Here is a 22,040-nt window from a genome sequence, read left to right as displayed (position 1 = left end):
TATGTGTAATTTTGCATATTTTCTAATAAAAACCATATAAGAATATAAACATGTACATATCAGTACAGTAGTTTCATGTTTGTTACAGCCCCTTGCGTGGTCAGTTTACAGAGTTTGGGATTTCTAAGATTGCAATAAAGACTAGTAGTGCTGTGGGAGGTAGAGAATGTCAAGGATGTCATCTTTGAGTCGAGTCTCTTGTCCTGGTAGGAGGCAGAATAGATACCATAGTCTGGGGGAGAGAAAGAATACCAAAACATGCCGCAGGAACTTGACAGTAAATATCACTATGGTCACCTTCGAAGTATTCCCCTTAGGAAGCTGTATATTGACACCAGCACCTAGTCTACCCTTCAAAGCACTTTTACTAGGATGAATTTGTGAACTCTATTGTCAAGCTTTGTACAAACGCTCTGAGGGCCATTCCAGAAAAAGAGTTCCAAAATTGCTTTGTTGGTCTACTAAGTGGAGCTCCACTTTTTCTTTCATCAAACTCTAATACTAAACATCCCAAGTTAATACATGGATATTCTGACAGGAATACCACAAAATTAAAAAAAAAGGGGGGGGTGGGGAAGAGCAGGGAGGGAAGATTGAGGAGTAGATTTGAGTTACAGACTTTCTCTCACACATACTGTTTTGTCGCTCAAGATGAGCCTAATCCCAAAAATAGAAACTGTAAAGTTTTTCTTTTAAACCAAAGGAAGTAAATCTGATTATGGTAAAATAGGTAAAAATTTGTTCTCAGTTTTGTATGTTAATTTTTATAGTTCATTGCTTACTTATTGTAAGTTTTAAATTAAAAGCATTTTCAGCATTTTGTCCTGAAAGTCTTCTTGTAGAATACATTATAGTTGTACATTAATAACCGTAGTATAAAATTTGGGCTTAACCTTTTCACAACATATAAGCCTAAGTTCATAATAATTTGTACTTTATGAAAATTAGTTGCCTCTAACATTAAAAAAATGTATTTATTTAAATGAAGAGAGGCAGAGATGTTGACATTGTTTTATACAGGTGAATAATACTTATTGCTTACTTTTTCCTGATAGGACATCAGTACTGTTTACCAGATCTTTGCAGATGAGGTGCTTGGTTCAGGCCAGTTTGGCATTGTTTATGGAGGTAAGCAACTGTAGCCTTTTGTATATTGTATATATTATAGAAAAATTGGGAAATTTAAAACATATGCCAACTATTTTGTCATCTAACAATTATCTCAAGTGAACTTTTGCTTGATAAAATTTTGAAAAACACCTGTATCCTTTCAGTTAAGTCCTTTCCGCTGTAACTGATTATTCATTCCTTAATTTCAACTGTAAATTTTAAAAGTGACAGAATCATAAAATTTGTTTTACAATATTCTTACTTTTATCTCTTCTTGTAGCTCATAAAGATGTTTGTGTGGGGATAAAAATGATTTTGGGTGGCGCCTGTGGCTCAAAGGAGTCGGGCCCCGGCCCCATAAGCCAGAGGTGGTGAGTTCAAGCCTAGCCCTGGCCAAAAACTGCAAAATAAATAAAAAAGATTTCAACTTCAGATTGGGTTGTGTGGGCTTGTTCCTTGAAGTATATTCTGACACAATTGGCAACATTTGTCGCTATTGGCATGATTTTTCTATGGAGCCTGAAGAGCTAAAAGTTTATACAAGTCTGTGACTTAAGACATTGATGAAATCATTTAATCTCACTGCACATTAGTATCTTCATCTGTTTAGTGGAGCTAATAAAACCTGACCTGCTTAGATTATAGGATTTTAAATATTAAATATATATAAACCTAATATATATAAAAGTACTTGATAAACTATAATCCAAGATACAAAAGAAATGTTAAACCTCTTGCCAAGGCTGGTCTCCTCACGGGCCTTTCTGTCTCCAGCCTTGCCTTCTTTTCACACCACTCTTGGAGTGAATCTTTCAGAAAACTCATATCTAATATTAGTATTACCTCACATAGAGCCCTTAAGTGGTTTACAGTTGTCTACAAATGCATTGCCAATTTTCCTAGCAGAGGATACAAGGCTGCTATGATTTCACTTTGCTTCTCCTATCTAATTGCAACACCTGCGTGCTTTCTTTCTACCTTGCTGTCATACTTGCACGCCTCCGTACCTTCACCTCTGCTCCTTCTCCATCCCTTTGTCCCTCTAGGGAACTTTATTCATACTTCAAGTCTCAACTAAAGGACTTCCTCCATGAAGAATTTGTCTCCATCCCTACCTCTCCATCAAATGAAACAGATTGTTCCTCCTTGGTACTCTTGCTGCTAACATACATACCTTACATACCTATGTAATATGATAGTATGTATCTGCAATATATTGGGTTTAGTCTTCCTAGTGAACTTTATTTGAAGACAGGCTGAGAGACGTTGTCTTTGTATTCCTAATACCTAGCGTTATGTCTGACATATAATAGTCACCCATAAAATACGTTGATTTCACATGCATATACAAAATCTGTCTTAGAACTTCAAATTTGTTGGTTTTAAGACTAGTGACATTTCTGGAGGACCTCTTCTCATTGAAAGGACAGAGAACTGTCTGTCTACTTTTAGATTCTTACCAAATATGTATGGATTTATCTGATCTTTTCAAGTAATCAGACTTTTATGATTATGTCCTTGAGGACGGGTCTGAGTTACTTTCAAGTAAATAGCTATATAGAGAACAGCAAGTCATATACAGCTTAAGGGAACAAATACCAAAATATACCTGTCATTTTCATCACTTAATCTATAGCATCTAAAACAATGCCTTGTACTTTTTGGGTACAAAATAACCAAACCAATTAGTTTGAATTAATTAATGCGAGAATGGCTATTTATTACAGACTTGCTGTTAGTATATCTTTTGTATCAAGATTCTAAATTATAAGAACCCAGAGTTTGGGGAATATGTGATTAAATCACTGCTGATTCAGTGGGCCTAGAGTAAAATTAATTCATTAGTACAATTGTTTCTATTTTGACAGTCTCTCTAAAGACTAGGTCAGGGTAGTTTATTTAACAAAGTAGATTACTTTACAGTATATAAATTCTTTCAGTGAAACTTGGTAAACGGTCTGTGAAGCTAGTGAATGATGCCCCATGATCATATCAATGTACACAGCTATGATTTAATAAAAAAATAAATAAATAAATTCTTTCAAATTTTCTGCTATTTCAGTTAATAGAACTTCCTTTATTACAGAGGGGGGTTATAAAACTCATGTAGAGAAGGAACAAAATGAACCAAAAGAAAAAGATACAAGAGTAAATATATACAAATTTCAGTTTGTAAACATCTTCCCAACAAGGCTTTTGAATTGTACATGAGCTGTCGGTTTGCTTCTTTTATTAACAGGAAAACATAGAAAGACTGGAAGGGATGTGGCTATTAAAGTAATTGATAAGATGAGATTCCCTACAAAACAAGAAAGTCAACTCCGTAATGAAGTGGCTATTTTGCAGGTAAAAATTTTTTTTAAAAAAGAACGTATAAGTTTCAATTTTTGATTTATCAGTTTTAAACCTGAGTCTATTTAGTATGCAGATAAGATTTGGTTTTGTTTTGTTTTTTTTCCTCCTATAACCTGTTGGCTAAAAGGCTGGTAAGACACTAAGTTAACTATTTTTTATTTTTTTGCAATTAAAATGGCTTTATTCCACCTGGGTGAAGGTGGGGTGAGATTTCCTACCAGGAAGAAATCCACACATGGGTAATGGCGAATGGGGGTTTTAAAGGTCAGGAAGGTGGAGATCGGGACATTCCCTTTCCTGGATTGGACATCTGTATATATAAAAGCTACAGATTTATGGGTGTTGATTTTGTAGCCTGAGACATTGCTGTATTCCTTGATCACTTCTAAAAGTTTTGTAGTAGAATCCCTAGTGTTTTCCAGATATACTATCATATCATCTACGAAGAGTGAGAGTTTGATCTCTTCTGAACCCATGTGGATACCCTTGATCACCTTTTCTTCCCTAATTGCAATGGCTAAAACTTCCATTACGATGTTAAAGAGCAATGGAGACAATGGGCCACCTTCCCTGGTTCCTGATCTAAGTGGAAATGATTTCAATTTAACTCCATTCAATATGATGTTGGCTGTGGGTTTGCTGTAGATGACCTCTATTAGTTTAAGAAATGTCCCTTCTATACCAATTTTCTTTTTTTTTTGTAGAGACAGAGTCTCACTTTACTGCCCTCGGTAGAGTGCCGTGGCGTCACACGGCTCACAGCAACCTCCAGCTCTTGGGCTTACGTGATTCTCTTGCCTCAGCCTCCCAAGTAGCTGGGACTACAGGCTCCCGCCACAACGCCCGGCTATATACCAGTTTTCTTAAGTGTTCTGATCATGAAGGGATGCTGATATTATCAAAAGCTTTTTCTGCATCAATTGAAAGAATCATATGGTCCTTATTTTTTAGTTTATGTGCTGAATTACATTTATAAATTTACATATATTGAACCAGCCTTGAGACCCTGGGATAAATCCCACTTTGTCGTGGTGTATAATTTTTTTGATGTTGTTGGATTCTGTTTGTTAGGAACTTATTGAGTATTTTAGCATCAATATTCATTAGTGATATTGGTCTATAATTTCTTTTCTTGTTGGGTCTTTCCCTGGTTTGGGGACCAAGGTGATGTTTGCTTCATAGAATGTGTTAGGTAATATTCCTTGTTTTTCTATATTTTGGAAGAGGTTTAGTAATATAAGTACTAGTTCTTCTTTAAAGGTTTGGTAGAATTCTGTCGTAAAGCCATCTGGTTCTGGGCTTTTCTTTTTAGGGATATTTTGTATAGTTGATGCTGTTTCAGAACTTGATATAGGCCTGTTCAACATTTCCACTTCGTTCTGGCTAAGTCTTGGTAGGTGGCATACTTCCAGGTATTGGTCGATTTCTTTCAGATTTTCATATTTCTGAGAGTAGAGTTTTTTGTAGTATTCGTAAAGGATTTTTTGAATTTCTGAGGGGTCTGTTGTTATTTCAGCATTACCATTTCTGATTGATGAAATTAGAGATTTTACTCTTTTTTTCCTGGTTAGGTTGGCCAAGGGTTTATCTATTATATTGATCTTTTCAAAAAACCAACTTTTGGATTTATTGATCTGTTGTATAATTCTTTTGTTTTCAATCATTAAATTCTGCTCTGATTTTGGTTATTTCTTTTCTTCTGCTGGATTTGGGGTTAGAGTGTTCTTCCTTCTCCAGTTGCTTGAGATGTCCCATTAAGTTATTAACTTCCTCTCTTTCTGTTTTCTTGAGGAAGGCTTGCAGTGCTATAAATTTCCCTCTTAGGACTTTGCAGTATCCCAGAGTTTCTGATAATTCGTGTCTTGATTGTTGATTTGTTCCAAACATTTGGTGATTTCCTTCTCAATCTCGTCTATAACCCATCTATCCTTCAGCATAAGGTTGTTTAGCTTACATGTTTTTGTATGAGTATGCAGGTTCCTATTGTTATTGAGTTCAACTTTTATTCCATGATGGTCTGAGAAGATGCAAGGAATAATTTCTATTTTTTTAAATTTGCTGAGGTTAGATTTGTGGCCTAGGATGTGGTCGATTTTGGAGTATGTTCCGTGGGCTGATGAGAAGAATGTGTATTCAGTTTTGTTGGGATGAAATGTTCTATAGATGTCTATTAAGTCTAGATGTTGAATGGTTAAGTTTAAATCTAAAATTTCTTTGCTTAGCTTCTTTTTGGAGGATCTATCCAGCACTGCTAAAGGGTGTTAAAATCTCCAACTACTATGGAACTGGAGGAAATCAAGTTGCTCACGTCTGTTAGAGTTTCTTTTATAAATTGAGGTGCATTCTGGTTGGGTGCATAAATATTAATTGAAATCTGATCATATTGAGTATTACCTTTAACAAATATGAAGAGTCCATCCTTATCCTTCCTTATTTCGGTTGGTTTAAAGCCTATTGCGTCTGCGAATAAGATTGCAACACCTGCTTTTTTCTGCTTTCCATTTGCCTGGAGTATAGATGACCATCCCTTCACCTTGAGTCTAAATTTGTCTTTTAATGTAAGATGCGATTCTTGTATGCAGCAGATATCTGGCTTGAGTTTTTGTATCCAGTCAGCCAACCTGTGCCTCTTTAGAGGACAATTAAAACCATTCACATTAATTGAGAATATTGATAAGCCTTTTGAGAGTCCGGTGGACATTTTTAATCCTTTTGCAACTGTGGAAGTTGTAATTTGATCAAAATTTTCTGGGTGGGTTTACTTTTGTGGTGGAGGATTATGCTGGTCTTCATGGAGGATAGGTCTGAGAATATCCTGAAGAGCTGGTTTAGTTATGGCAAATTTCTTCAACATGTGAATGTCATTGAAGTATTTAATTTCTCTGTCATCAATGAAACTCAGTTTAGCTGGGTACAGAATCCTGGGTTGAAAGTTATTTTGTTTTAGGATATTAAAAGTTGATGACCTTTTAGCTTGAAAGTTTTCAGCAGAGAGATCTGCAGTTATTCTAATATTCTTGCCCTTGTAGGTGATGGTTTTCTTTTGTCTAGCTGCTTTCAGAATTTTCTCCTTCATATTAATTTTAGTGACGTTTATTATGATGTGTCTGGGGGATGTCTTATTTGGGTTGAGTCATGCTGGGGTTCTGAAACTGCTATCTGAATTTAAGAATCTCTTGGCATGTCTGGAAAGTTCTCCTTCATAATTTCTTGGAGAAGAGACTCAGGCCACTTCGTCACTTTTGGGGATCCCTATAAGATGAATATTGGTTTTCTTCAAATTATCCCAGAGCTCTCTGAGAGAGTGATCTGTTTTTGCCCTCCATTTTTCTTCCTCTTTGATAGTTTGGGAGTATTCGAAAGCTTTGTCTTCAATGTCAGAAATCCTTTCTTCTGCTTGCTTCATTCTGTTACTGAGGGATTCTACTGTGTTTCTCAGATCTTTGAGGGCTGCAACTTCTTGTGTCAATGTGTCAAAATCTTTCATCGTTTGGTCTTTGAATTTGTTGAATTTTTGAGATATCTTTTGGGTTACTGCTTGGAATTCTAATTCGATCTTATTTGCTATCCAGATTCTGAATTTGATTTCTGACATCTCAGCTATTTGTTTGTGCATGGGATCTTGTGCTGTGTCTGCCCCATTGATCCTTGGGGGAGTTGATCTACTCTGACTATTCATATTGCCAGAGTTTTTCTGTTGATTTCACCTCATGATTGTTTTTTACCCATTGCCTCTGGCCGTCCTTAGAGTTGGGAGCTGTTTATCCAAGATTAGACCCCAGCAGGATCACATTATTGTTGCTGGATCTTTGTAGGGAGTGACCCTGTGTAGTTCCTCTGGAGCTGCCCCAGCTAGGGAGTTCTGGTTGTGGAAGCAGCTCCAGAGTGTGACACACCTGGATCCAGCAACAGGGTGGGAGGTGGTATGCTCTGTTCTGGGAGTGCCTGGTGACCAGTGACTTTGGCACAGAGAGCCCAGGGCTCCAACAGTCTCTGGCCAGGAGAAGGGCTCTGCGCAGAGGCAGGGAGGGCTCCGGAAGGCATGCGGCTACAAGAGTCACTGGCCAGACGAGTGGGCCAGTTTTGAGGCAGGGAGGGTCCAGGAGGGAGGATGCAGGGTTGCTCAGCTCCCGCTGTTCCTGGTAAGGGCATGCGGAGGCCCGGCGGGTGTGGGGCATGAGTTGGGGGTTGCGGCGCAGCCCTTATGGAGGTCCAGGCGGCACCAAGCCCAGGAGTTTGAGGTTGCTGTGAGCTGTGATGCTACGGCACTCTACCCAGGGCCAAGAAAGTTTTCAAGGGAGAAGAATAATAATAGTATACTTCTATTTTTGTGTGTCCACATGTTTTTAAAGGCAGGCAGGGGAAAAATATTAAGACCTAGACAGCTGTAGCGTAGGAGACAGTCACACTTCTAGAGCTGTAAAAGTTACAATATTCTGAATCTTCCACTGCTTATTGCCGTTTTCATACCCCACCGACTATGGAGTATTTCACTTTCATTAATTTACTACAAAATTATGTCACTTTTTACTACTTGGAATGTGATGTTTCAAATTGTCTTAAAATGATTAGCAAATGCAGTTTTTTGCATTTGCTATTTGATTTTTCTAAACATTTTTGAAAACACCTAATGTGACGCAAAATTTAAAGTTAAAATAACAAGTTGGGGCCCATGTGTATTTTTGTTATAATAAGTAATAAAAATAAGAAATAATCACTTGGATCAGAGCATGTTTAAGATAAATAGGGAGACAGAGGCCAGATTAACATCCAGTCCACAGAATTTATATCATATTTTAAAGAACCATTGGAGGTTTTTAGCAAGGCTGACTTGACAAGGTTGTTTTTGAGGAAGGTTTTTCTGTGAGGGGAGTATAAAATAGATTGGTTTCATAAGCAGAAACAGTGTGGCATTCATATTCATGTATCTCCAATCCTTGTAACCTAGTTGTATTCAAGAAACATGGGATGATAGAGGTGGAGAGATGCTGAGCCTAAAAAAGGAAAGACATATTGTGTATCATGAAAATCAGGGAATAGATACTGGGAGGCCAAAGTGGGTGGATCATTTGAGCTCAGCAGTTAAGAGACCAGCCTGAGCCAAGAGTGAGACCCATCTCTACTAAAAATAGAAAAAACTAGCCAGACATAGCAGTGTTAACTTTTATTTTGTTTACTTTATTTTTCTTAGTTGTTTTACTCTTTCCCATGTACTTTATACAGTCCTAGTACACTGCTGGATAGGGGTAAGTGACTCAGGAGGCTGAGGCAAGAGGATCACTTCACCCAATAGTCTGAGGTTGCTGTGAGCTATGATGATGCCACAGCACTCTACCCAGGGTGACAGAGAGAGACTGTGTCTTACAAAACATAAATAGAAAACAAAACTGTATCTTGGGCAAAGACTTTCATAAATACAATCCCCAAAGAACCAAAGCTTTCAAAACTGTTTGTAATTGGCTAAAACTTAATTGGTTATCAGTACTCTTCAAGTACAGTGTAAAACTAGAGAAGTGTCAGAGATTTTAAAAATATGAAGGAATGAAATGGACAGCAGCAGCAATGGACAAGGGCAGTTGTATAATAGAATTAGGAAGACCTTCTCTGTCCTCAGTGCAGCCACTCATCAGTACACAACTTGGGAAATCAGAATCTGAAATACTTTTTATTGGTTATAACTTTTATTTTGTTTACTTATATTGTTTATTTTTCTTACTTGTTTTTTTGTCTGTACCATGTATTTTGTGCAGTCCTAGTATACTAGCACACTGTTGGATATTTACATAATAAAACTATTTCTTTATTTAAGTTGGTCATGTAAATGTCTTGCTACCTTTCTTCAGAATTTGCACCACCCTGGGATTGTGAATTTGGAATGTATGTTTGAGACCCCGGAACGAGTCTTTGTAGTGATGGAAAAGCTGCATGGAGATATGCTGGAAATGATTCTCTCCAGTGAGAAAAGTCGGCTTCCAGAGCGGATCACTAAATTCATGGTCACACAGGTGCTTTTAACTCTTCTTTTCAAGCTAGAGAATAGTTAAAAACTAAGAAAGCGGTGCTTTTACAAATTGGGAGATTATGGAATTGTTAACTTCAAAGAACAAAATACAACAAGAAGCCTTTAGCTAACTCTTAATGAACTGTAGCAGGATTTTGAAGTCATTAGACCATTGAAAGAGACATAGCAAAGACTGATGATTTTCTAGGAATTGAAAAAAATCTTTTTTCCTAACAGATACTTGTTGCTTTGAGGAATCTGCATTTTAAGAATATTGTACACTGTGATTTAAAGCCAGAAAATGTGTTGCTTGCATCAGCAGAGCCGTTTCCTCAGGTGAGATATTCTCTAGAACCTTTTAAAGAATCATTTTAAATGATTCTGACATTTTTAAGTACTCAAGTAAGGGTACCAAGTAGTGTAAGTTCAAAATGCAGACCATACTACAGAAGTAAAATTTCTAGCCTGTAACTGCCAGCAAGGATTAATAACTTAAATAATTTGAATTCAGTCTGGGTGTGATGGCTCATGCCTATATCCCTGCACTTCTGGGAGGTCAAGGCAGGAAGATTGCATGAGACTGGGAGTTCAAAACTAGCCTGAACAACTCAGCAAAATTCCATCTCTCTGAAAAGAAAAAAAATTAGCCAAGCATGGAGACGCACGCCTGCAGTCCCAGCTACTCAGGGGGCTCTTAGAGGAGGATCATTTGAACCCAGGAGTTCAAGGTTGCAAGGAGCTATGAGAACATCTACTGCATTCTAGCCTGGGTAACAGAGAGAGACTGTTTCTAAGTAAATAATTATTACTTGAATTCATGTTTTGTTCATTGTTTATGTTCATTAAGACTTCTTAGTTAACTACATCTCAAAGAATTAACTGCACACATAGGCCCTTTGCAGTTCACCTCTCCCCATGGGTTGAGAATGAAGTGGAGGTGAACCAACCTTGGTTGGTGCTTAGTGCTCAATTTATGAATTCCCCATAAGTTAAAACAGACTAGTGGAATGAAACATGAGACATTTAAATTGAGGCAGGCAGCCAACACCTTTTCTTTTGAGTACCTATTTCAAACATTTTCACCAAAACCTAAGTAAGGATTGTATTTCTCACCACCAGGACTCACATGGATGACAGTGCCACATTGCATGTGTGTCCTGGCGATGTGTGGTGTACTCTGATTTTTTTTTTTTTTTCAGTTGAGTTTCATTTCGTAAAAAGTGTTACCTTGAGGCTTGGCGTCTGTAGCTCAGCGGCTGGGACGCCAGCCACATACAGCGGAGCTGGTGGGTTCGAACCTAGCCCAGGCCTGCCACACAACAATGACAGTTACAACCAAAACAGAAATATAGTTGGGCATTGTGGCAGGCACCTTTGGTCCCAGCTACTTAGGAGGCTGAGGCAAGAGAGTCACTTAAACCCAAGAGTTTAAGGTTGCTGTGAGCTGTGACCAGCACAGCACTCTATCAATGGCAACACAGTGAGACTGTCTTGAGGGGGGAAAAAAAAGTGTTGATCTTGAAATAGCCCACTAAATGGATCATAACCCAAACTTTGAAATAAATGTTCTGAGAAACCTAAGTTGGAAGTGGTACCTACAGTTTTTCATGATTGTTATTGATGATTCCACCCTAGTAGACTGTATCTTGACAAGTTATGTACATTGAAAGCAGGTACAGCTAGACAGATGGCTAGAAGGACAGCAGATAGCTGTTTCACTTGGTAAATACAACTTAAATTATCTTTTCAAAGAAAAAGATGTATTTTTAAAAATCATTCAATTCTTTTACTTTAAAAATAGTAATACTGTTCTTTTCTTACATGTCTATGTCCTTAAAAAGCGATTCCCTACTATTGTGAAGTCAAAAGTGGTCCTCTAATAGTTGGTGCGATGCTTTAAATAAACTGCTTCCATATATTATCTCATTTGATCATAAAAATGGCATAGGCAAAGAGTGCATCCCTCTACAGCTTAGGCAAAATCTCCAACCTTTTGACCTCTACTTTAGTGACCCATAGTGTTCCCACTAAGGGCAAAGGGAAAATAATGTTATTTAAGTTCAAATTTTTCCAGGGTCCATAATCCTACTCTTCAAAGACTCAAATAGAGAAGCAGCCAAATTCAGTAATGGCACAGAGCAAATATCATGCATAAAAAAATGTGTCAAGGTCTGTATCCCAAAATAGCGGCAGCGTTTGAATGTACTTTCACTACTTTGTTGTGCAGTCACTGTTTGTATCACTGTTTGCCAGGTACTAGAACCCTTTTCTCTCAATTGATCTTAATGTTTTTTCTGAAGATCTTCTGTGAGTCAGAGCATTTCCTCCAGAAGATTTGTGGCGTTTGCTTGTTCAGCATGGATGTAGTCATTAATCACCAACATCTGAACCTCTGCAGAAATATGGGTAGCAAGATAAGTGTTCTGAGTTCTGCAAAACTCATCACACTTCTAGAATATTCTTCCTGAGAGGACATGGTAGTGACAGCAGCTACCTTCATGTATTTTTTTGATCTGAACATCTAACTAGCAGTCATTGCTCCATAGTAATGGGAAACACTGTTGTTTAGTCCTTGGAGCAGTCTCCAGTATCATCACTTCTCTACTGTCCACATTACTAGTTATCTTTAATATACCTCAGTCTTATTTTCTTGCCAGTTTATAGTGTTCTTAGGAAAAGATTCTGGAAATAAAACAAGGCTCTTTTAAAATATTATAACTTATTTTTTATTCAACGAACATAATTATTGAGTACCTTTGTGTCCAGGATTCAGAAATGAAACACTTCCTGCTCACAGATGATAGAAAAATCATCTCCTTAGAAGATAAGTTGTAAAAGATTAGCACCTTCCATTACATCAAAAAACTTAAAACCCATAACACTAGTCTGGTGTTTGACATTCTGGAAGCTAGAGTTTGAAAGTTTTTTGAAATAATTGCAAGGAAAGCCCTTCATACTGTTTGTCAGGATTACAGGGCTATAAATGGATCTGCCTTTTTGGAAAGGATATTTTATAAATTCAGTGTCTATAATTATTTGATATTCATAATCAAAAGAGTTGGAAAATATGTTGAAACATTACAGTATCATATTTAGGGACCATTACATATGTCTATATAGATTGACAGATTGTTACATATATATATAAAACACTATAATATAAAAATATCCTTCAATTTGCAGGTTAAGCTGTGTGACTTTGGATTTGCACGCATCATTGGTGAAAAATCATTCAGGAGATCTGTGGTAGGAACTCCAGCATACTTAGCCCCTGAAGTCCTCCGGAGTAAAGGTTACAATCGTTCTTTAGATATGTGGTCAGTGGGAGTTATCGTGTATGTGAGCCTTAGTGGCACATTTCCTTTTAATGAGGATGAAGATATCAATGACCAAATCCAAAATGCTGCATTTATGTACCCACCAAATCCGTGGAAAGAAATTTCTGGTGAAGGTAAAAATAATTAAATTTTGGCTCTGTGCTTTATCATAGTCTAAAAATCTGTGATCCTGAATCAGTCTGACTCTCTGTCTCCTCTTTTTAGTGTTTCCCATTTATCTTCTAAACTGAGCTAGTTACTAATTTTTGAGCAGTCTCCTTTTACACTGCCTTTTCTATCTCTGTCTTCCTCAGACTTACCAGGCATAGCACTAACCCAGCCCTCAATTACTTCATTCTGATATTCCTAAAATATCTTAACTGTCCTCATTAGACTCCTTTTTTGTCCTTTCCAGTCACCACTGCCAAATTTATCTTCAGGAAATACTAATTACTTTCATCTTCCTCTGCTCCCAAACATTTTGGCTACCTTAGATCTGTAAGATATGACCCAAGCTTACCATATGGCCTCATCTCCCAGTACTGCCCCACACAAACCTAGTTGTTTACTCATTTCTCAACTTTTTCTACAACTTGCCTAAGCCTCTTTTCCTCTGCCTACAGTCCCTCCTCCTCATTACTAAAGTCCTTCCAGTCACTTGAAGACCCCTTAACTTGAGACTCACCTGTGAAATCTTCCTGACTGCTGTTCCTATGAATCTGATCTACTTAGGCTAGTGTGCATGTTTGTTTGTCTTTTTTTTAAGTATTCAACCTTTTCCTAATTTACTTTTCTAATCTTCAGAACATGATTATAAGCTTCTTGAAAGAATACCTATAGCTCCAGTTCCTTATACCTAGAATGAACTCTGTAGTCAGCATGACATTCTCTAGTTCATTTTTCTTTCTTTCTTTTTTTTTTTTTTTTTTGTTGAGACAGAGTCTTACTTTATCACCCTTGGTAGAGTGCCGTGGCATCACAGCTCACAGCAACCTCCATCTCCTGGGCTTAGGTGATTCTCTTGCCTCAGCCTCCCGAGTAGCTGGGACTACAGGCACCTGCCACAAGGCCTGCCTATTTTTTTTTGTTGCAGTTTGGCCGGGGCCGGGTTTGAACCTGCCACCCTCAGTATATGGGGCCGGCGCCCTACCCACTGAGCCACAGGCGCCACCCTCTAGTTCATTTTTCTCTCTCCTGTAAACCTCTGCTAGGAACCTTCATGCATTTGTCCTTCCTGCCTAATGAAGGCTTTTCAGTTTGCAACCCCTGGTTCGTGCCTGACTTTGTTGGCCCTCTTTAGTTTACTCAGTTTAGAGTAATTTAGATTACTAGTTTAGATACTCAGAGGAAGGATGAGTACACCACTTAGAAAATTATTTAACTGTTCCATAGAAGTTAACAGAATCAGTGCTGGGTAATTATCCCCACCTAGATTTAGCCAACCCCTGTAATAGGTTATAGGTAAGTCTTTTTTATTTTTTCAGAAGTATTGGGCCTAATCAAAAGGAGTGACTAATACTCCATTAAACTACTGCGAAAAGTTTGAGGAACAACATGTAAAGAAATAGTAGCAGGTTTGCTTAGTAATGAAGAAGGCTAATTGAAGTTCTTTTAAGTTTTTTGATGTTGCCAAGTCATCTCAGTTCCTGGAGCAGTATGGTCTTAAACCTCTTGTATCAGACTCACTTAAGGAGTTTAGTAGAGGACAAACCTCTGGCCATGGCCCAGAGATTCAGAGTCATTAGTTGGAATGATACCCAGGAATGTCCACTTTAAATAAATATCCCAAATGATTATGATGCACATGTTTAAGGAACAATGATTAAGGGTTTGAAGTATGGAACACAAAAAAATTCGTAACTAAAGTACTGTGGAAACCCTTTTCTAGTTTGGTAGTGTATTAAAGAGAAGTAGAACTAGGACGGTATTTGGCAGGAGTGTCTATCCTGTGACCCACCGGCTGGCAATGAATGGGGCGCAACACAAATCATAAACTTAAGACTATGAGATGTTTCTTGGTGGAACTCAATTGTGTGGTTCTCAAGCATAAACATTGTAGGCAAAAACATCTTGTCTCAATGTCACATATAAACATATATATACTCCTCACTATTTGTACACGCGCATGGTTTTACAGTGGAACGTGGCTTCCAGTGTATTCCCATCTAAGCTCAAATTGACACCATCAGACATTAAATGTGCTTGTGGTGACTTGGTGAGGCAGTGATTTTTTTTTTTTTTTTTTTTTTTTTTTTGGTGGTTTTTGGCCAGGGCTGAGTTTGAACCTGCCACCTCCAGCATATGGGACCGTCGCCCTACTCCTTAAGCCACAGGCGCCACCCGAGGCAGTGATTTTCAATATTTCAACCTACCATAACAAGTTAGGCATTTAATGTTATTTAGAAGACAAGTAACCATTCCTGTTTGATTATTAAGGGTACCTCCACACCTCATACATTGCCTGCCGTGCTTTACATAGCTGGCCCACTGCCTTGCTCTGCATCAGCAGCCAAGATGTGGAAGGGCCCAAACCTTGCTTTCTGTTTTCTTGTCAATTAATTTTCATAATAAAAATGAATAGAGTCCCTTATCATTTTTTTGTAAATCCCAGCATGGCTTCTGTAACATTTCAAAACCCTGTCTCAACAACAACAACAAAAAAAAGAAAACAGAATCCCTACCCCCCCAGAAAAAAATTACAGATGAAAGAGCATTATTTATTGGAAAGTGGACAAATGACTTTTTTGTTGCAGGAAATAGGAAGGCACTCTTCTTAATTTGTAGGGAATGTGTGCAAGTTTTCAAAGACTGTAATTTGAAGTCATCTGCAAACACATGCTGCCAAATTGATGCATAAGGACAAAACAGAACTAAAAAAAAAAAGTCTTCTCAACAAAGTTTTCTTTAAAGTTACAACTCAGATGGATTTGATTGTAAAGGCTAGTTATGTGGTAGCATATTTAATAGCAAAAAGATCAAAACCATTTACTGATGGTGAGTTTATTAAGCCATGTATGGTAAGCATGCCGCATATATTTTGCCCTGAAAATAAGGGGGGATATTTCTAAAAGCCATTTGTCTCACCAAACTATAGCCAGGTGAATTGAAGAAATAGAAAAATCTATTGAAGGCAGTTTGGAGAGTAAATCTCATGCTTTAACAATGGATGGCAACACTGCTGCTACAAATACAGCTGAACTGGCCATTTTTATTAGCAGTATTGATGACAAATGTCATCTTTAGTGAAATTCCTTCTTTAGAGCCATTAAAAGGCACAACTAAATTAAGAGATTTATATGAAGCAGTAAAAAACATGTTAAAGCAGTTTTCTGTGTCCATTATCTGTTGCAGTTACTGATGGTGCCCCAGCAATGGCTGATAAAAGAGAGGGACTTGTAAAATTATAAAAGATGATGGAATTGCCACCCCAAACTCAAGTTTGATAAAGTATCATTGAATAGTACATTAAGAAAATTCGTGCACAAAAGCTTTTAAATTGATAATGTTCTGTCACCAAGATATGAATTTCACAGGAACAAGGGATTGAATCACTGCCAATTCCAGGAATTCCTTGGAAGTATTGATGCTGACTGTGACAACATCGATTACTGTTCGGAAGTAGGATGGCTAAGTGGAGGCCAAATGTTGAAAAGATTCTGTGATTTACAACATATTATCAAGTCATTATGGTATCAAAAACAAAATTTGTGCCAGAAATCGACAACTATGAAGAAAACCAAATTTGTGCCTAACTTGACAACAATGAAAACTAGCTTACATATTTAGTTAGCATTTTTAGTGGATTTAACTACTCAATTAAAGGAGTTAATCATACATCTTCAAGGTGAAAACCAACTTAACAGTACAATGTTTCGAACCACAATAGCATTCCAAATGAAACTGAAATTATGACAAGCTCAAATCAAGACAAACAATTTTATGCATTTTGACATGTTAGCTAAAGACAGTCCTGTGAACAGTGAAAATATGCAGCCTTACTTTTCAGTTTGGAAACAGATTTCAAGATTTCTGGGAAAACAGTATTTTGGTGCATTTGTAACTCCATTTTCAGTCAATATTAATATGTTAAATGTGATGGGCTTGGCACCCGTAGCACGGTGGTTACAAAGGCTGGCGGGTTCAAACCTGGCCTGGGCCTGCTAAACAACCACCACTATAACAAAAAAATAGCTGGGTGTTGTGGCGGGCACCTGTAGTCTCAGCTACTTGGAAGGCTGAGGCAAGAGAATCACTTAAGCCCAAGATTTTGACATTGCTGTGAGCTGTGAGACCACAGCACTCTACGAAGGGCAACATAATGACATTGTCTCCAAACAAAAAACAATGATCATTTGTCTTTGCTGTACTTTATAGGTCCTATATTTGCAGAAACAAATATCCCTCGCTTCTCATGCTTTTTGGCAGCACCTACATTTGCATGTAACTATTTTCAAGAATGAAGCACATTAAGAGTAAAATTAGAACCAAAATATCTGGTGATCACCTTGAGAATTGACGGAAGTAATTCCATCAAATCAGATGTTGATGCATTAGTTTCTCAAATACAATGTAAATTATCCCACAAGTTTTGTATTGCCCACTTTTGTAATAAAAAATATTTTAAGAAAGCTGTTTTATTACTTAGATACGTACGTTTTCTATATTGGTGATCACAAACTTGGGACCTGCTCAACATTAATTTTAAAGACTCTGAAAAGACAGCAATATAATTAGGATTATTATATGAAGATTTTTGTTGCTTATCTATGGTGCTCATCATCTGTCATTACTGTTTGTGTATTAAATGTATGGCCCAGAGAAGCCAAAAGGTTGGACACCCTTGGATAAATCTTTCCTTGGTTCATCTCTATTTTTTGCTGTCAGTATTACAAATGCATCTGTAGTTGATCCATTTTTTCCAAAAAATGAATAAGATACATGTGCCAGAATTCACCGAAACACACTGAACCTATTTTGTTGTAAGTGTGACCTTGTGATCAGTTATCACCTCAGTCTAACCATGTCTACAGAGGCAAGGCAATGGTTTTGGCTACTTTTACAGATTAAGACAGGGAGTAAATTAGAGTAACACAGTATCATGGTGGATAGGGGGAGTCTACTTGTAATCAGAGTCTATTTTCTTCATCTTTTTTTTTTTTTTTTTATTGTTGGGGATTCATTGAGGGTACAATAAGCCAGGTTACACTGATTGCAGTTGTTAGGTAAAGTCCCTCTTGCAATCATGTCTTGCCCCCATAAAGTGTGACACACTATTTTCTTCATCTTTAATAATAATTAGTACGTACTTAACAGTCTGGGCTAAGCCCTGTTCTAAGCCCTGCACATACACAAAGTGACTTTAAAGTTCATGTGCAATTTAAAATTGCACACTATTTTAAATTGCACACCAACTTTATGGCCACCCTGTATTAAACCTATTTCATCTTCTCAACAACTTCATTTTATAGATGAGGAATTTAGTATAGTTTTATTAGTAATAACTGGCCGTGTATCACATAGCTAGGAAGTGGCAGAACCAGACTTCAGTCCAAGCATTCTGGCTCCAGAGTGTATACTTTTAACCCGAACTCTACAGTGCCTTCTAAATAAAATGAAAATTTGACACGTACACTGAATTCAGTGAACACGTATGGAGCATTTTACATGTCAGCTTAAAATCCATGTCCTTGAGAAGCAAAAATTCCTCAACCTTCTATTTCTATAGATTAAACTCCTTTCCAAACAGTCACAGGTTTGGGGTGCTCTAAACACCCAAATTTATGTTATCTAACTTTGTCTTTTCTCTTAGCAATTGATTTGATAAACAACTTACTTCAAGTGAAGATGAGAAAACGTTACAGTGTTGACAAATCTCTTAGTCATCCCTGGCTACAGGTAAAAAAAAAAAAAAAAAAGTATGACTTCATTTGACCAGTTCACTGTGAATTGTCATCCCTAATGAAGCCACTCTAATAAGGTGAACAGATTACACATGTCTTAGAATAATGGCAGTGCTCTTCAGTGATTACTCGGTACTGCAGCTGAACCTCTGAATGTTGCACAGTACACCCTTCCAACCGTATTGATAGTTAATCTTCATAAACTGAAAGGAATTAGAGCCTTTGGAGCCTGTATGTTTCTTTTACCTTTTTGTAAGATTAGCATGACATTTATCTAAATTTATTTTAAATGTCCACTAAAAGGTTTACCTTTGCATGGAAGAGACTTTTTTAAAAAGCCTTTTAAAATGTTTGGCTTAACTGCCCCAAAGATATTACATATATTTGCTCAAGAAACAAACAAAAAAAAAAAAAAAACCAACTTCAGAGTAAGGAGAGAATCTTTAGAACTACTTTCTTGAAGGGAGTATGGGGGTAGAATTAGCTTCAAAATAAATGTAATCATAGCCTCACTGATTATTAAATTATCCTGGTCATACCCTGTTAATTCTGAGCACTTTCACCTACTTTAAGAAGTAAGGTTTAAGCTTGTAAAGTATACAACATGTTTTAGTGATCATTATACCCACTTCAGAAGCCTGAATGAAGCAAATTGTTTTCTAATTTCAGAAAAGTTACTTTACTTCATTAGATACTCTGGAAAAGTTTTTTATCTTTAACATTGCTAATTTAAAATACTACAGACAGAAGTTAGTGTATAGCAAGTACTTACAAGTAGAGGTTGTTGATTTGACCAGGGTGCTAAGCCAAAAACAAACAAACAAACAAAAAATAGACAGTATTTTGTTTTATGTTTAATAATTACTTCATCTTTTCCTAGGACTATCAGACTTGGCTTGACCTTCGAGAATTTGAAACTCGCATTGGAGAACGTTACATTACACATGAAAGTGATGATGCTCGCTGGGAAATACATGCATACACACACAACCTTGTATACCCAAAGCACTTCATTATGGCTCCCAATCCAGATGACATGGAAGAAGATCCCTAATTATCAATGCACAAATTTCAGAAAGATTTGATTTTATGAACTGATTGTTTTGGTACATAAGTGTTGTTCATTGTAATCCATCATCTGCAAAAATGCAAAGACATGAGGAAATATGATAAGGAATCAGTGACACCAATACTGTAGTTCATAATGAGTAGGTACAGGAGAGGAAACTGAGTAAGAAAAACTCACAATGGAATCAAGAAACTTTATAAATTTTTATAGCATTTTTTCTAATCCTTCACAGTACCTCTTAATTTATCTTCCCTTTCCTGTTTTTACATTTTTTTTTTTAAGGAAAAAAAATGGCAAGCTACAATCCAGTTATTGCATAGCTTGACCAAATCATGAAAGAGTTATAGGTTGATTACTAAATAGGTTTATATTTAAGAGATAACTGTGAGGCTACCAATATGTGATTTTACAAGGACTTCACATTTGTTTGCTAGATAGATGTCTAGAAATGGAGCGCTGGACTGTTTCACCTTTATTTTTTAGGTCAATCAAGACTTTGGACCTTTTTAGAGTTGTGATTCTGAATATGCTGTCTACAACATAAAAATTAGGTCACACCTTCTGTGAGTATGTTGCAACAGTGAAACATTTTATGTTACAAAACAAGGAGGTCTAAGTGTTAAGCTGTTAGGAATGTCTTCATATATATAGCTCAACTCTGCTACTAAATACTGATGTTCTGACTGATACCATCCTGATGCCAATACTGGATTCCAGCATTCAGTGGGTGCATATTTAAACTTTAATTACACAATTTATCTTTACCCATGGTTGTATAGGGGAGAAAATTAAATATACACAAAAAGGAAAGCCAGTGTAGGGTCAGCTAATGCTACAGTTACTATGTAGCAAACAGTATCCTTTTGTATCTTGAATGTTTTCAAATCAGTTATTTTAAGGAATTTGGTAGAACAGGTAGGGTAGAACGTGAAACACTTTATAAGAGTGGGCCTATGTTATCAGCAGAGCAAATTAAAGAAAAATAAGTATTTCTTTTTGCATTTCAGTTCTGGCAGCCACGTTTTTTAAAAAGTTACTAATATTTTCCCCAAAGAAAGTTTAAGATCTGAGACCATCCACTTGTAAGAAATCTAGTAGCATTTGTTTCTTTGTTCTTCACTAATCATTTTAAGTCTGTTTTTACTTCCTCACTCTGAGAAGAGCAAAAGATTTAAGTCTTGTTTCCTTTATTTATTAGCTCTGTTGACCTTGGCAGATGGTGGTTTGTCTGAGTCTATAGTTCCTACATCTGTCTGTAAAATGAAGATCGTAATTCTCATATCTACCTTTCTCATGGTGGTGTTGTGAAGATCAGATATGTGTGAATGTATTCAATAAACTAAAAACTGTACCTGTTAACTCTTATTGACACCAAGTTTGAGGTAGTAAAGAAAAGAATGTTCCTATATATGAATAGATTGAGAGGGAATTTAGGAATCCCTAAAGCTACTCTCCTATCTAGGACTAAAAATGTCTTTGAGAGAATTGTGGCAAACATTATATAGTGCCCCTGTATTCTAAGTTGTTTTATGTTTTAATTTACCTTCACAGCAATAGGGCAAGTATATTACCTTTTTTACAGATAAGGAAATTAAGGCACAGGGAGATTAATCAGCTGCCTAAATTTACAGTTAGTAAGTGTATCTGAACCTAGGCAGTATGACACCAGAGTCCCTCTTAAACCCTTCTAACTATTATGCTATACTATCTACCACAAATATCTCTAAGAGACATTCCCTGTCTTTTGGTAATTTGCTCTTATATAAGAGTTTCAAAGATTAAACCAAATTAATTTTGAAAAAACATTTTAGAAATGTTATTATCCCTATGGGAAAGGATGACTTCCTCAGATTTCTCCAAAGTAAGTCTGTTTATATCAACATGTACAAAATGGAACAATTCTGAGTCACTAGGCAACCCACTGTAGTTTTACTACATATGGTGAAAAACAACTGGAATGTTTTTTTGCAATACTTAACATAATCAAAACTTACAAGCCATGAAATTAAATGCACTCTTTTTTGTTTGTTGCTGAATGCCTAAGAAGTTTTCTAAAATTTTGCGAAGGCACTGTCAGATATTTGGAGTTGAGTAACTACTCCAGATACTGTATAACCTATATAACCTTTTGTCTTAAAGTCAAGTTGTGTTGAATAAGAAATAATTGTTTGCTTGAAGTATTTGATAATGTACAAAGTAGCCTATAATGACATTGTTCAGTACATTTTTATATTTTTTTGTTACATCCAACTTCTTGTAAATATACCCAAAGAACCTTGATAATAAAA

General features: G+C 36.7%; 1 protein-coding gene across 3 annotated transcripts in view; it reads left to right on the top strand.

The window, feature by feature from the left end:
- The window catches only part of PRKD3 (protein kinase D3), an 82,551-nt gene extending 62,588 nt beyond the window's left edge, over window positions 1-19,963 (top strand). For 2 of the 3 annotated variants that reach the window (XM_053589801.1, XM_053589800.1), the window contains exons 13-19: window positions 1,056-1,128; window positions 3,350-3,456; window positions 9,309-9,470; window positions 9,704-9,802; window positions 12,650-12,917; window positions 18,593-18,678; window positions 19,564-19,963. In XM_053589801.1, the coding sequence (XP_053445776.1) occupies window positions 1,056-1,128; window positions 3,350-3,456; window positions 9,309-9,470; window positions 9,704-9,802; window positions 12,650-12,917; window positions 18,593-18,678; window positions 19,564-19,737 (969 nt within the window). In that variant the 3' untranslated portion in view covers window positions 19,738-19,963. Of the gene's footprint in view, window positions 1-1,055; window positions 1,129-3,349; window positions 3,457-9,308; window positions 9,471-9,703; window positions 9,803-12,649; window positions 12,918-16,134; window positions 18,573-18,592; window positions 18,679-19,563 lie in introns of those variants that run through there. The other variant, XM_053589802.1, reaches the window with a different exon arrangement.
- The last annotated feature ends 2,077 nt before the right edge of the window (window positions 19,964-22,040 follow it).

This window comes from Nycticebus coucang, chromosome 4 (assembly GCF_027406575.1).
Source record: "Nycticebus coucang isolate mNycCou1 chromosome 4, mNycCou1.pri, whole genome shotgun sequence".
Lineage (NCBI taxonomy): Eukaryota > Metazoa > Chordata > Mammalia > Primates > Lorisidae > Nycticebus > Nycticebus coucang.
Note: the sequence above shows the minus strand (reverse complement) of the source record. Positions and strands in the feature narration are given on the sequence as shown.